Source organism: Mustela nivalis (genome assembly GCF_964662115.1).
Source record: "Mustela nivalis genome assembly, chromosome: 4".
Taxonomy (NCBI): domain Eukaryota; kingdom Metazoa; phylum Chordata; class Mammalia; order Carnivora; family Mustelidae; genus Mustela; species Mustela nivalis.
This window is the reverse complement of record NC_139023.1, coordinates 12,772,440-12,789,045: the sequence shown is the minus strand read 5'-3', so window position 1 is coordinate 12,789,045 and position 16,606 is coordinate 12,772,440. Positions and strand designations below refer to the sequence as shown.

The 16,606-nt window shown below is 39.6% G+C and overlaps 2 protein-coding genes across 3 annotated transcripts in view; one reads left to right on the top strand and one right to left on the bottom strand.

Moving 5' to 3' along the window:
- LOC309862496 (uncharacterized protein) overlaps nt 1-3,012 on the top strand; it is an 18,261-nt gene extending 15,249 nt beyond the window's left edge. Inside the window, exon 2 of the transcript XR_014310547.1 lies at nt 2,931-3,012. The gene's annotated coding sequence lies outside the window, so the exon portion shown is untranslated. The remainder of the gene's footprint in view (nt 1-2,930) is intronic.
- On the bottom strand, nt 593-16,606 carry GNRHR (gonadotropin releasing hormone receptor; the record flags this gene model as incomplete). Of its 2 annotated transcripts, none has more annotated exons than XM_082726381.1 (3): nt 593-837; nt 4,298-4,517; nt 16,091-16,606. In XM_082726381.1, the coding sequence occupies 3 exons, from the start codon at nt 16,604-16,606 to the stop codon at nt 593-595; spliced, it is 981 nt and encodes a 326-aa protein (XP_082582507.1). The 2 variants fall into 2 exon arrangements, with proteins under 2 accessions (XP_082582507.1, XP_082582508.1); XM_082726382.1 differs by having other exon boundaries at nt 780-837; nt 4,298-4,389.

The window sequence follows — 16,606 nt, the reverse complement described above, 5'->3', positions numbered from 1 at the left end:
GAATGCTTTTGAAATTAAAAAAAAAAAAATTAGATTCATTGCATTTTTTTTTTTTTTTAACCAGAGGAAGGAAGATGGATCTTATGGGCAGGGGAAATTCTTTCTGCTTTAGATATTATTATAGCATAAGATATAATTGCTGCTAAGCCCCTTGGGGAAAAAACTCTCAAAGGCATGCCTTGGTTGTTGCCTAGGTTGTGTTGTGGTTTCTCAGCCTTACTTTTTGGAATCTCTTTGCCTTAGGCCGTGGCTGTTTTAAACCTATATACATTAATAGACAAGGAGAAAGTGATAAGAAACCCATGTAATGTGTTATAGGAGCCCAGAATGGGCAGATGTTAATTCAGAAGTTTGCGATTATGACGGGATATTTCATTATTTTTCTTGAAATTTCTTTTTCTTTGTGTTTGTATTTTTTATTTGCACTTGAGTTTCTAACAATGGGATTTTGACAAGAAGAAGGATGTTAATATAAACTTAAACTCTGCTTTGTTTGTATGTACATGTGCTGCCACCTTTGTGTTTATTACTCCCATTTGATGAAATTCACTACCTCGCTCTTCTTTATCTCATGTCCTACATAGTCTATCAATTACAGAGAGAAATATCCATATATGAGGGGATCAAAGCATGGATTTAAAAGAGCAAAGAGAAAGAAAAAGTGATTTACTGGATCTGACACCCTGTTTAACATCTCAGGATCAAACCAGTACCAAATTCCTAGGACATAGTAGGGAGTCCAGCAGACAGTAAATGAGGTCGCAAATGCAACCGTCATCTTTAGGGTCCTCAGCCGAGCTCTTGGTATATTATTCTTGGATTGATTCAGTTGTAGCTCTGTGAGAGAGAGAAAAAAAATAGGTGTTTAAAGACCAGTTTTATTACAAAACCAAAAAGGACAAAAAGGAAGAGTCACTAATTCAAACTAATTAATGGAATAGGAATAAATTTCCAATATCCTTAATAATCGAAATAAAAATTAAAAAAAAAAAAGATTATTTATTTATTTGACAGACAGAGATCACAAGTAGACAGAGAAGCAGGCAGAGAAAGAGGAAGGGAAGCAGGCTCCCAGACAAGAGGAGAGCCCAATGTGGGGCTCGATCCTAGAACCCTGGGATCATGACCTGAGCTGAAGGCAGAGGCTTTAATCCACTGAGCCACCCAGGTGCCCCAATAATTGAAATTTGTTTGAAAAGGATATGAATGTTCCAAGTTTTCCACTATGTCTTATAATGAATAGAGAAGATTAAAGAAGACAGTGCTCTTAAAAATAAGTTTCCACCAGACTAATCTGGATCTGAAATGTGTGCGTACTCAAACTCTTAAAACATAAAGTTTCAGAGAGTAGACTAAAGTTCAGCTGAATTGAATTATGTGTTTACACAGAACTATACTTACTGAGTATCTCTGACAGTGAGGACGATGAAAATCACACGGGGATGAAAGGGTGTTGCTCAGTGATCTTTCTCAACCATGTGCTTCTCTATGATATTCAAAACAATTTCCCTTTTCATATCAATAAATCATTTAAAGTTCACGTGTATGTGCGTGCGTGGTGTGGGTATGGTGTATGTGTGGAGCTCCTGTGTGTGGCATCTGTGTGGTGCAGGTGAGGTGTGTCTGTGTTTGTTACATATGTGATGTGTGTGGTATATGTGGGGGGTGTGTGTGCATGTGTGTGTGTGTGTGTGTGTGTGTGTAAATTCACTGGAGTTTAATGGAATTGTTGACTCTGACAGGCTGCTTGCATGATGTTTAGCATGTAGTTCTTAACTGCAGTTTTTTTTTTTTAAAGATTTTATTTATTTATTTGACAGACAGATCACAAGCAGGCAAAGAGGCAGGCAGAGAGAGAGAGGGAAACAGGCTCCCTGCTGAGCAGAGAGCCGGATGTGGGGCTTGATCCCAGGACCCTGAGATCATGACCTGAGCCGAAGGCTTCAACCCACTGAGCCACCCAGGCACCCCTTAACTGCAGTTTTAAAGTACCCAAAATCTATTCTTATATTTCATAATCCAGAACTGAGTTTATTTTAGTTTATTTTTAAAAAAGATTTTATTTATTTATTTGAGAGGGAATGAGAGAGAGAGAGAGCACGAGAAGGGGGATGTCAGAGGGAGAAGCAGACTCCCTGCCAAGCAGGGGGCCTGATGGGGGACTCGATCCCAGGACTCCAGGATCATGACCTAAGCTGAATGCAGTCGCTTAACCAATTGAGCCACCAAGGCACCCCCAGAACTGCTATTTTAAAATAAAAAAATACTCTTCACATGCTGTATTTTTTCCTGACGGAAATAGATCATGCTTTTCAGTAGTAGCCGTTTTGCAACTTACTCATTGATCACAAAAGAGTGGAAATATGGAGGAAAACATTTACATGTGTGATATTTTAATTATAAAATTAATTTTTGACTAGAAATGTTACCATCAGGAATTGATTGAGTACAGATTAGTTGTAGATTTCTGTCATACAAATCTAATTATCATTTCCTGTGTACCTTGTTCTTTTCATATGTCATTTCATTTAATCCTCAATATCTGTAAACTTTAGTGACATAAGTAATAAAGCTATCAGTAGGAATGAACACATTAAAAAAAGTATCTTGGCTTAGCACAGGGGCTGAATCTGAAAAAATGTTGGATCTTCTGTAACATACGGTCCTTCTACCTCTTTTGAGATATCATCATATTTCCTTATTGGTTTACTCTTTTACTGTCTGTCTTCTTCTAGACTGTAGGCTCCTTGAAAGTGGGAAAGTGACTGGGCTGTTTTATTCACCGTGGTATCCGTATCTATCACCATTTCCAGCAATACTGAGAAGTAATACATATTGGTTGAATAAGAAAAATATTAATTAACTAAATCTTAATAATATTTATTGGTCTATTGGTCCTTGCCTCTGCTCACTCGCTCTTTCTTTCTAAGATTTTGCTTATTTATTTGAGAGAGAGAGCATGAGAAGCGAGAAGGTCAAAGGGAGAAGCAGACTTCCCAAGGAGCAGGGAGCCTCATGTGGGACTTGATCCCAGGACTCCAGGATCTTGACTTGAGCTAAAGGCAGTCACTTAACCAACTGAGCCATCCTGCCTCCACTGCTTTTTTTTTTCTCTGCTTCTGCCTGGCTCACGTTTTTTCAGATTAACCCCTATTTGAGATCTATCTTCTTATTCTCTGTGTACCCTTCTTAGACACCCCTTATCGAACTGAATTTCTCTGGGATAAGATTTTGAGGGCAGTTCTGGGGGTGCCTTGGTGGCTCAATTGGTTAAGTGACTGCATAAGATATATATTTGCAGTATATTTCTGAAGAAGTATCAAATATCATTTTGTGCCAGGAACTGCCCAAGTATCTGCTATAGAGCATTACCATAATTATTTCCTTGGGAAAATGTCTGCTGAGAGTAATCTCACTGCAATAATTAAGATGATTCTCTGTTGAGTTGTACCACGTCTAACTCAGGCGCCATGCCATCGGTAACATGTCTTCTGGATGTCATGCCAACATTGCCATGTTGACTTTGCAAAGTCCTCCATTTTAGTTTGGGAGACTGCTCCGGAGTATGGAAGCAAAAAAGGCACCACCACAGCTGTGAAGATTCAGGTGAAAGAGCCCGTTACGTATTCAACAGTATTTCACGCACCAACACAGGCACGCACACTGGTGCCGGTTATGTTGTGTGGAAAGGGGATCTGAGTGGGGAGCGGAACAGCTTCACTTTAGGGAGTCTCTTGACTACCGTTTCAACGAGGTGTGCTTTGCAATATTCTAGAAATCCATTGTTTGCTCTAGTGTTGTGTGGGCCCAGTGGGATCAATTTGCTGATGCTTATGCTGGGTAAAATGAGGTAATGGTTCTTTCATTTTTACTTTCATGATACAAATTTGGAACACTGGGAGATATCAAATTACCTCATCTGAAAATTGGGGGTAATAAAAGTGTAATAAAAGTATCACCTTACGGAGTTACTGTGATTATTAAATACACAAACTGCTTGGAATAGTATCTGGCACCTAGTAGGTGCCACTCTGCGTTGAAAATTGCCATTTAAAACCTGTTCATGGGGGGGCCTGGATGGCTCAGTGGGTTAAGGCCTCTGTCTTCGCCTCAGGTCATGATCCCAGGGTCCTGGGATCGAGCCCCGCATCCGAGCCTGCTTCCCTTCCTCTCTCTCTGCCTGTCTCTCTGCCTGCTTGTGATCGCTGTCTGTCAAATAAATAAATAAATAAAAATCTTAAAAAAAACCCCAAAACCTGTTTACGCACAATTGGCGCCGAATCCAAGGAATACGTACTGTGGGGATCCTGATGAAGGACCCGCGTCAGGGTGAAGATGATTTTTGCGTTGCAGATTAACGTGATGAGAAGAGGGATGAGGAAGAGGCAGCTGAAGGTGAAGAAGTTATAAAAGGCTTGATGCCACCATTGCGGGAAACTGCAGTGTGTCACACACTGAGAGAAGCCTTCTGTCTGTCCAGAGCTATCGGCTAAGTGGATCATCCTGAAGATATATAACTGTGTGAGGAAAGAAAAAAAAAAGTAGAAAATGGCGTTACTTTCTTTCAAACAGTATTTGCATGTTTTCTTGAAAGCTTTTTTCCTTCTGCATTCTGCAGGCCTTTGACTGTGTTGCCCAAAGCAACGGCTCAGCCCCTTGATGTTATCCTTTTGGTGCTTTGGTGAAGAGTTGTAAGTGGATCTTTACTTATATTTGGGTATATTTGGGTAATAAGGGATTTTGGATTTTTTGGAAATTATTTCAACCTAGCAGAACAATCATCAACCAAGGATTTAAACACCGTTTGTATTTCAATCTCAGATGCAATTATGGTGAGTTAAGTTTTTGCAGGTGATTTTGTCTGTCACTCTATCAGCAGCACCCAAACCTGTGTCTAACAGTTAGAATGTGCCCCCAAAATTCATATTTAAATTTTATTTTTGAGATACTCAACTCTATTAAAGTGGTCAAAAGACATGAATCGACCATTCATGAAAAAAGATACAGCAGTGTGCTTTGGCATGTGAAAAGATGTTCAACCTCATGTGTGATAAAGAAAATGCCAATTAAGGCTACACTGAAATGGCATTTTTCACTCTCAAGACAGGCAAAAATGAAAAATAGCAACACACTGTCATGGCCACATTGTGGGGAAATAGATACTCTCCCACGTTGCTAGTAGACATGGAAATTGGCACAACCCCTATGGAGAAGAATTTGGCAAGAAGTAGCATAAGTATGTCTGCATTTACCTTTGACCCAGCCATCTGACATCCAGGAATTTACTCTGAAGATACTCTCCTACTTCCATTATATGAAAATACACAGGCACAGGTTATTCCTTGATTGAAATTGATTGAAATTGAAAAATATTGAAAAAAGCTTAAATACCAATTCATACAACAGTGGCTGAATACGGTGTGGTGGCCCACACTATGGAGTTTGTACACCTGCAGAAAAAGAGAAAGATCTCCATGTAGATTTCTGTGCACGTGTGCGTGTGTGTCTCTCTGTATGTGTATTTTCTAGCTCCGTCTGTCTGCTGGGAGCCTAGGAACGATGACCTCCTAGTGGCAATAAGCACATTCAGCACTCTTGTACCCAGGTCTTGTTTACAAATACATTCTCTACCAAAAGGAACCAGAGCTCATTGGAGAAGTGGGTGATTCCCAAGGCTGGCACAGGCAAACTACAATATGTGCTTAGAACAGCTTGTGCTGAAAAGCCAGGAAGTACTAAAAGAATAGTGGAGCATGTCAGAAGAGCTCTAGAGCCAGCTTGAAAGAAAATCTGGGGCAGTGTAAGCATTGAAAACCAAACCACAAAACCGAAAACAAAGCCCCGATAAAAAGGAACGATTAACTGTTGGATAAATTAAGGATCCAGGAGTCCATGCTGATAATAGATTGCAAAACAGTAACAACAAAGAAATGGGGAGGGGGAAAAAACTATTATTGTATAAAACCAACTAATGTATAAGGAATAATGAAAGTAGTGATTACCAAATGGTAATGATAAATGATTTAGGCAAGAATCATCAATGGGTAGTAAAAACACGGGTGAAGTTTGAGGAAAGCAGGATTTACATAATTTCTAAGTATCTACCTGTAAGATACTTATTCATTATGAAGAGTAAAATTAATAACTTGACAGTAGAGAAAGAACAAAATAATTAAATTAGCATTGCCAATAATGGGACCAACGGACAGCAGCTGCTTCCTTATTAATGCTTTGAGAAGTACTCACCAGCACGTCTTTGGTATTTCTGTCCAAAGTGCATAACCTGCATCTAACCATGAGAAGACACCAAACAAAATCAAATAGAGGGCATTCTACAAAATAAGTGGCCTGAGCTCTTCAGAAATACCAACGTTATAAAACACAAAGAGAGACTGAGAAATGGTTCCAACTGAAAGGAAGTTCGTGAGATGTGGCAGCTGAATCCAATGTATAATCTTGGATTTTCTCTTGTTAAAATGTTAAAAGGGACGTCATTGGGACAGTTGCTGAGATATGAATAAATTATATGGATTAAATAACAGGTTTTTGTTTTGTTTTTTACCTTACTCAGTCTTTTTTATTGGAATTCTGCGTAAGATTTTGGTTGGAAATTTTTCCCTATAGCTCACACAACCATAAATAACAGTATTTTTTCAGTGTTAATTTCCTGATTTTGATTTTTATACTGTATGTGCCAGAAAAAACACATTGAAGTATTAAAAGGGACGTCATGTGTGAGTTTACTTTTAAATAGTGCAGGAAAAAAATGCGTTTAGGAGACAAAACAAATAAACAGAGGCAGTAAAATGTTAATATTTGGGGAAGCTGAGGGAAGGGTATTCCAGAAATCTTTGTATGATTCTTGCAATCTTTCTTTAAATGTGAAATTATGTTTTTTTTAAAAAGATTTTATTTATTTATTGGACAGACAGAAATTATAGGTAGGCAGAAAGGCAGACAGAGAGGGGAAGTGAAGCAGGCTCCCCGCCGAGCAGAGAGAGCCCAGATGCCGAAGACAGAGGCTTTAACCCACTGAGCCACCCAGGCACCCCAAAATTATGTTTTTTAAAAAATTACAAATTACCTAAACTATTAAAGAAATGCTGCAAGTAGTTTTCAAAAACAAATTCTAGTAGACATGCACTCATTCTTTCCCCATTTATCAAAGCACACTTCTTGTCCAGTCATTTCTAAGCTTTTCTACTGAGAAACTTCATTTTACTATGATACATTATTAAAATGAAAAGAGTGCTGAAGCACTATAAAACTAACAGCAAGTAAATTCAAGCAAAAATGTTAAAGGTTTTTAAAATTTTAGGGAAATGAGAGATAGTATTTATTTTTTAATGTTTTTGATTGAATTAATAAATTTTAATTTAGTTAATTCCACAGGTCTAGGATTTCTTTCTTTTTTGAGGTATTGGAAGTGTGTTCCTTAAAAAAAAGAACTCTTTTATTTACTCTCTTTGCTTGTAGATAGAAAAATTTAATAAAATGAAAATATAATAGATAATAAATAAAATATAGTAAACATAATATAAAATATAATGCTGTATCTTTTATTTGTAATCAGAATGTTGATTTTCAGTTTCAGACCTCTTTTCAAGGACAAAATAGTATTTTTTAAATTAATCCACTAGAGGGCGCCCAATGATCATATAATCAAATTTAAAAGCTCAGAAACCAAACACCCATTCAGCTAATTCTACTTTACAATCCAGACCAACTTTTCCACATCACAAAGTAACCATTTCAATTTTCCGTACTTCTTTGCAACCTGAACTTATTTCAAGTTTAGTTTCAAATTTGGCCTAACAGATGTAGTGAGTTGGAGGGCTTTGGAGGGCTTACTTCACATAGAACCTGAAAATCTAGTATTTCTTTAAAACCTTAGCTACTTCTCTCCGCATCTTCCCAGTCAGACTTGAACCCAGATGGCCCAAGTTTGACTTTCTGTTCTGCGCTGCTCTGCCAAAATTTCACTTTAATATTTCATATTTTTAAGTCATAATGAAACTTTCCAAAAAATTACTTTGAAATAAAGTATTGTGATTTGAGCTAATGGTTATCTTTGTTTAATAAATGCTTATTTTTAATTAATTTTTTTTTGGTTTCGAGAGAGAGAGAACATGCATGGGGGGCAGGGGAAGGGCAGAGGGAGAGGAAGAGAGAATCTGAAGCAGACTCCCCATGCTCTGTGCAGAGCCCTTCATGAGGCTCGATCTCACGACCCTGAGATCATGACCTGAGCTGAAATCCAGCGTCCCGACGCATAACCAACTGAGCCACCCAGGCACTTTAAATGCTTATTGTTACAGTAGTGGTCTCTGTCATGAAAGATGAACCAGATATATCCTGCTATCAGAGGATTTAAAATTAGGTAGGGGAGGTATAGCACATATGTGACACCAGCCACACAAGGTAGACTGTTGTAAGTTCTCAAAGAGTGTTAGGGTAACTCAGGTTCTTACTTGCCCATGGATAAGCTGAGCCTAGCTTATTTGTGCTCCAAGGCCGTGTTCGTTGGAATGATTAATATAGGGGTCCACTTTACTTCCAGTGTTTTGTTTTTTTGTCCTTGGATTATAATTCTTTAATTTCTTAGTTTCTCCTTTCTCATCGTTGGCCCCAGTACTCACCAATGTTTGCTTTATTTTACCATAAACAAGAGCATCTATTTTCCTTCTTGAAAGCCGTTGGCAGATGCTTCTTGGAGTATTGTTTTTGACCCTCACTTTACCCCAGACTAATTGCATTATTACCTAATCCTTTCCAGCGGTGATTATCGCTAGGTGACGTGCTTTCTCATCTATAAAATGGAGACATTGATACTATTTACCGCTAGGAACTGTCAAGACAATTACTTGAGTTAATGCTTGCAAGGCACTTAGAATAATGCCTGGCACACAGCTTTGTGCAAGTTGAAACCATTACTATTGTAAAAATTGCAAGGCACACCACACAACTTGTAAATGTGTATTCATAGATATTTATTTATATATTTATTTATGTATTTATAAATATTTACCATATATCTTTACCGGCTTACTCTTAGCCATCTATTCTCAACTTAAGACTTTCCTGCCTTTTCTTTCTCTAGTCTCCTACAGGCAAAAAAATGAAATAGACGACATTGCATAGTGTGATATAGTGTAGTAGTTAAAAGCTCTGGGTATGGAGTTAACTGAATGAACTGACATCTGCACTTACTAGATGGTAATCTTGGGCTTTTTCTTTTTTTTTTTTTTTTTTTTTTTAGATTTTATTTATTTGGCAGAGAGAGAGGGTGCACAAGCAGGGGGAGCAGCAGGCAGAGGGAGAAGCAGATAGAGAGAGACACAGGCAGAAGGAGAAGCAGGTTCCCTGCTGAGCAGAAAGCCCGATGCAGGACTCGATCCCAGGACCCTGGGATCATGACCTGAGCGGAAGGCAGATGCTTAATGGACTGAGCCATCCAGGAGCCCCAGTCTTGGGCATTTTATAGAACATTCTTAACCTTAGTTTCTGTATGAATGAAGATTATAACTGTATATAATATATAGGGTTTTGGGGAGCCTTACATGAGATATGCATGAAAAAGGATTTAACATAATTATGTATTTTGTAAATAATGTTTATCACGATCATCATCATTATTGTTGTTATTTATTTATGTATGTATGCTCTTTGTTGTTATTTATGTTATTAGTATGCTACTTCGATGTTCCAGTATAATTCTTGGCGTATTGTATACCTGTGATGAGTATTGATTGCATTTAAACTGCTTGTCACGTTCAGAAGTACATTCTAGTCCGATCAAGTACATTCTGTGTGCCAAGGCAAGCCTCTGTGCATCTTCAGATCACATATATTTACACCAAAAACTAAAGGGTGTCTCATCTATCTTGCCTTGCAACCTAGGTTAGTGATAGAAGTTAAATGCTGTCAGCTCCGAATGAAATGCTCCAGATTAACACAGATGAACTAGGGGTATGAACTTCTGCAAAGGGTTCTTGTGGCGAGAGATGACTGCCATTGGAAACCACGTGATTTTTGATTAGATATGAACACGCCTACTTCAAGAAATGTTTTCTCCTCAGCGTGTGCTTACCAGCTCAATCACAGAGTCTGAAGGCAGATTTTCTTTCAGGACATGTTGTTTCCTTCCCTTCCTTTTTTTTTTCTTTTCTCCCTCTTTCTTTCCCTTATTCTCTCTCCCGCTTCCTTCTTTCCTTCCTTCTGACCTTATTTTACTGTTACAAATAATACCTTCAAAACTTGAACAGTTGTGCTTTGACAAAACTGCCTTCAGAATGAGTAGGGCAGCTTGGTAATGAGAGGTAGTTTGGCAAACCTGACTTATCAGGCAGGATGAATGCTATAATTTTGAGAAATTGGAAATAAACCAATCTTCAGGTAAGCAATTCTCTTTGCTGTCTCTTGAAGAATCGTTTAATAGTCATGCTGTATTTCCCTATTATTTTCCCTCCTGACTTCAAACACTCTATTGTGAACAAAGGAATGAAAACAGGAGAAGAGGAAGGAATGAACATTAGTGGAGTGTCTAAGCGTCAAGTCTTGTACTAGGGGACTTCATGTATCTTATTCTTTACCGCTATTCTTTTAAATTTAGTTAAATAACTTACTCAGAGCCACAGAGATGGTAAGGGAGAGAGAGCATTAGGGTTTAAAACTAACTTTGTTTAAATCCAATACTCATGCCATTTCTATTATTTGCCTCCCAAGCTTTGCTGTGGGGAGATCTAAGGTCTTCAGAGACCGCGGGCAGGGCTAGTGAATGCCGCCTTATCCCTCTTCAGCAAGAACAGCTCCACTTATATGTTTCATGTACTTGTTGGGGCTCCAGATAGAATTTGGGTTTTTGAAAAATTCCATTACTAGGAAAGTTCAGCTATGCAATGCTGAAACTTCTGAAAATATATCCTCAAATGCTCATAGAATTACTCAGTGACAGATGATCAATCTGTGCACCGGAGGATGATGATTAAAGTCATCCTTTCAATGTGAATTAGCCGCTAAGGATGCACCTTTGTCCGTGGGCTTATCTGGAGAGCCTGGCGAAGCACGAGGTTGACTTGGGATGTGTCACAGTCTAGAAATAAAAAGCCCTTTCAATCTCTCATCTTTCCCATTAAATATGTGTAACATTAGTCATGGGGTTAAACCTCTTTATTCAGAGAGATAGCAGAGGGCTCTAATAAAAAAAAAACAAACTGGAATTAATAAAAAGACATGAGTCCAACAGCCCAAGTGACTGGGAAAGTCAATGAACCCTTTCAGGCGAGTCATTTTTGAGCTGAAGATTTTTTTTTTTTTAAATTTTATTTATTTGTCAGAGAGAGGGAGAGCGAGCACAAGCAGGGGGAGTGGCAGGCAGAGGGGGAAGCAGGCTCCCCACTGAGCAAGGAGCCCGATGTGGGACTGGATCTCAGGACCCTGGGATCATGACCTGAGCTGAAGGCAGAAGCTTAACTGCCTGAGCCACCCAGGAGCCCCTGACTGCAGACTGTACCCATCAGTTAGTTGCAACCAACATTAGAAAATGAAATGGGGGCACCTGGGTGGCTCAGTGGGTTAAGCCTCTGCCTTCGGCTCAGGTCATGATCTCAGGGTCCTGGATTCGAGCCCCACATCCGGCTCTCTGCTCGGCAGGGAGCCTGCTTCCTCCTCTCTCTGCCTGCCTCTCTGCCTACTTGTGATCTGTCTCTGCCAAAGAAATAAATAAAATCTTAAAAAGAAAGAAAGAAAGAAAGAAAGAAAGAAAGAAAGAAAGAAAGAAAGAAAATGAAATGAAACAGAGTTGAATTTTCATGAAAATTCTTCTTGGCTATAGGTGTGTGGGAGACAGACAGACAAAATCTCTGTGTGGTATGTACTTCTTCCTTTGGGTGACTGCCAGAAAGATTTGCACACTATTGCTCTCAAAGGTACTCTTTGTGCTTTCTCTGATATGCCGGATGGGGATAATAACATGGCTGTTACATACTGCATAGAATGAGGAAACTTCTCAGGAAACTTCAGTAAAGTGCTTTATAAATATAATCTGCTGCTGAAAATAAGGATGAGTCATGGGTTTCACCATGAAATAGTACCATCATTTTCTGTGGCCCAGATGCACATAAATCTCTCAGGAAGAGTAATGTGTTTGAGGTCAGGCTATTAGATGAACATCCTAAACAATTCAAAATAATTTCATATTTTTTCTTACTACATCAAGATAGATAAGTATTTGACATTATCTTTCTATGATTGCTTTGATATACTTAGATGAAAATAACTGAATTAATAAAGCAATTTATTTTTTATGGCCTCTGGGACAGTCCTTTAAAGGAGACTGACATTATTGGTTTGCATTTCAGATAGTATCACAAATTGACCTATTTCTTTTCTTTTCTTAAAAACGATATTTACTTATTTTAGGGAGAGAGAGAGCGCACGAGACAGTGTGCACTGTCACAGGAGGGCGGGGCCAGGGGCTGGGAGCCGAGGGAAAGGGAGAGGTTCCTCAAGCAGGCTCCCTGTAGAGCACAGAATGACTTGAAGGGGGGCTTGATCCCATGACCCTGAGATCTCCGCCAGCGCTGAAATGAAGAGTTGAACATTCAACCAATTCAGCCCGTCAGACTGACCTGTTTCTACTTCTGGTTCGACTTTCCTCAGTACCCAACTTACCAACTAACTACTTTCCAAACACCTGTACTTACACAATGACCTTATATTGGTAACACTATGTCCCAGGGCAAATGTTTTTGGCTCTTTCAGAGCCTGCCTTCTCTCCCCCTTCAAACAAACAAAGAAATGAACAGGCCGGCAAACTCCATTTCTCAACCCACCTGCCTATTTCAGTGGTTTTACTGTTAAAACTCCTTGTCTAAAAATATTGGAGCTGTAGTTTACACCCTCTGGCTATTAACTCCCTAAATCCAACTTGTTTCCAAGCTTTGTTTTTTGTTTGAAATGTCCCTCTTACAATCAGTTCTCTCTGAGACTACCCCAGCCACCAACCTAATCACCTCATGGCCAGAAAAGCTGCAAAAGGGTTCTCTGTCTCTTGCATCTGTTTGGGTCTATGTGAATTTTCTTCAAGTATTTTTCTTTAAAAAATCACTTTATTTCTTGCCCAGGACTCAAACGAAGGATTAATGGTTCCCACATTTATTTCAGAATTTCCCCAGGGATCACTTTCTTCCTTAACACGGGTCCATCGTACTCATTCACTGACTCCCTCATCCAAGCTTTTTGTTTAAGGAGAAGGTGGAGGATTTATTTGATCGGAAAAGAAATCACATTATCCAAACATTTTAAATTTCTATTTTTGCTAGTAATCTTATTAGGTACCGTGAATATTAATTAAGTTGGACATAACAGAGGCTCGATCACTTAAGACTGTATGCCTTAATGGCAGTGACCAGGAAATACAGAATCAGGATGTTTTATGACAGATCGTTCACTACGAGGTAGAAGAAAAGGGAGCAACCACCAAATCTGATTTCCTGCTAGTCCTACCTCTCAATCTGTTGTTTCAGCCAGACAAGGCTCCTGTGAAAATTAATCACACTTTTCAAGCCTTCCTGAAAATATATGTGAACTTTGATTTATTTTTTTCATCCAAATACGATCCATTTAAAAATTTTCAACTTATCCTATCTTTAGCCTTAAAACATTCCTTTCCCATTTCAACTCTTATTCATCTCTCCTTCTTCTTACACTTGTAATAGATTAAAAAAAAAAGACTTTATTTATTATTAATTTGACAGAGACATAGCAAGAGAAGGCACACAAGTGGGGAGACTGGGAGAGGGAGACGCAGGCTTCCCACAGAGCCAGGAGCCCAGTGTGGGGCTGGATGCAGGGCTGGGTGTGAGCCTGCATGGGGGACTGGATGTGGGGCCTGATTCCAGGACTCTGAGATCATGACCTGAGCCAAAGGCAGCTGCTTAACCGACTGAGCCACCCAGGCACCTTGTACTTGTAATAGGTTTTAAAAGTGTTTCATATAGGGGCGCCTGGGTGGCTCAGTTGTTGAGCAGCTGTCTTTGGCCCAGGTCATGATCCCAGGGATCCTGGGATCAAGTCCTGAATCAGGCTCCCTGCTCAGCAGGGAGTCTACTTTTTTTTTTTTTTTTAAAGATTTTATTTATTTATTTGACAGACAGAGCTCACAAGTAGGCAGAGAGGCAGGCAGAGAAAGAGTGAGAGAGGGAAGCAGGCTCCCTGCTGAGCAGAGAGCCCAACACGGGACTCAATCCCAGGACCCCGAGATCATGACCTGAGCCAAAGGCAGCGGCCTAACCCACTGAGCCACCCAGGCGCCCAGGGAGTCTACTTCTCCTTCTCCCTCTGTCTGTGGCTCCCCCTGTTTGTGGTCTCTCTCAGTCTCTCTCCATCAAATAAATAAGTAAAATCTTTTTTAAAAAAGCGTTTAGTATATAGTTGTATTAGTTTTATATAAGTTTTGTCTCCATAATTGAATTACACTTTCTTTGAGGGCTATTTCTTTGTTTCATCAGCATCAGACTCAGTGTGAAGAGCCTAACTTACATATCTTCCCTAAGAAAATCGATAAATAAGTAGTACTTCTACTTTAAAGAAACAAAATGGAAAACTTCAGGCATAACATCATTTGGAGAGAAACATTTACTAAGCCTATTATTAGATATTTAGTCACTGTGCGAATCATTGTAATATGCTTTTCTCCAGGCAGATTGAAACATTTTAGCTTTTCCCATTTTTCCTGCCATAAAATACATCCTAATTTAATTGATCTAGTATCCAGAAATGATGAATTAAGTGAGGAATTGGTAGGAAAATGTGGTTATCCAACTTTCTAGTATTTTGCTGTGTTTACTGAATTCTGCAGGGCAGGATTTTTTGTTTGTTGTCTTTTTTTTTTTTTTTAAACCACCTGGCTCATAGTAGAATGTCTAGATAACTTCCATTTGTAGAGGCTGGTTTTTGGAATATCCGGGTTCACTTGGACGTCCCCTCTTGACATATCCTTGTACCCTAGGTTCATCATCACACAGCCCCTTTACAAGCATACAGATGACGTCTTTATCTGCTATTAAAGGATCTTTGCCGGGGGTGCCTGGGTGGCTCAGTGGGTTAAAGCTTCTGCCTTCGGCTCAGATCATGATCCCAGGGTCCTGGGATCGAGCCCCACATCGGGCTCTCTGCTCGGCAGGAAGCCTGCTTCCTCCTTTCTCTCTCTCTCTCTCTCTCTCTGTCTGCCTCTCTGCCTGCTTGTGATCTCTGTCTGTCAAATAAATAATAAATAAATCTTAAAAAAAAATAAAGGATCTTTGCTCTCTGCAAAAATGTGTCCTTTTCTTCAGAGATATGGCTGCTGAAAAAGGCTGATTCTGCAGGTCAGTTCATCAGGTTGCCTCTGATGAGGACAATCTGGAGCAGTATCTGGTGCCTACACCAACAATCCTGAAGTTGCTGTCAGCCTGTCGCAGTCTAGCCTACCTCCAGATAAGCTCAAATAAATCTCAGAGAAATATTCAGATTTCAAAAGTCGACGATTTCCCACTATTCTGCCCAGCTGCAAACTGAGGAGCGACATGCTAGTTAAAGCATAATTCTAAGTTGCAACAGTAACAGAGTCATTTCCACTTAAGAAGTCCCAATGAGACAAGTTATGAACACGTTATACCTATGCAAATTTCACAGTTTCTCAAGATTATCTCCATTTACCATATCAAACAGAGTGAATGGAAAACTAGATGGAAGAATAAGATGGGGGTGAGGCCAAATTTGACAATAGCTACATTTTTTGAGGAGCATTTACTACGTACCAGAGCTCATGCTAGACACTTTAATGCATTGTTTATTTAATCTTCATGAAAGCTGCATAAAGTAGGCGTTACCTCCATTTTATAAGTGAAGGAACTGAAACTCCAAGAAGTTAAAAGATGTGCCCAAGATAACAGAGCCAGGATTAAACCCCACTCTCTAATTCCCCGAGTCAAAGCTTTCAAAGATAATACAATGCTGCTTTTGACTTGCCATCATAAAATGCAGCACTCGAGTTTAGATAGGGAATCTGTGATTGCCAGATCCTAAGAAGTTCACGTTAGTGGGTTACCTGTGGTCCAGCAAAGATACCACTGAGGAGCCAGGCCAAGCCAATCATGGACTGTCCAACGCCATTGCTCTTCATAGCTAGAGGCCTCGTGATGGCTAGGGAGCGGTCCAGGCTGATCACTACCATCATGAAGGCTGGGGCATACATGGAGAAAAGCTTCAGGTAGCTGAGGACTTTGCAGAGGAACTCTCCAGCATACCATTGGACCGTAATGTTCCACATTCCATCCAGCGGCATGACAATCAGGGTCTCCAACAGGTTGGCTAAGGTCAGATGTTTTAAAAGCACCTTCATTCTCGAGAGCTTTCTCCCTTTCTCTTTCTTTTGAGTCCACCTCTGAAGTTTCAATAAGAAAGAAGCATTAAAACTTGTAGAGAGTAGAAAAAGGAAGAAAGTAACTGTCACTCGGATCTTTCCAGATAAGGTCAGGGTGGGGAGGTTGCCCTGCACCAGCGGGTTGCTGCTGTTCACCACTGAGCAGTGATTTTGATTCTGTTCAGGAGAGGCGCTTGCCAT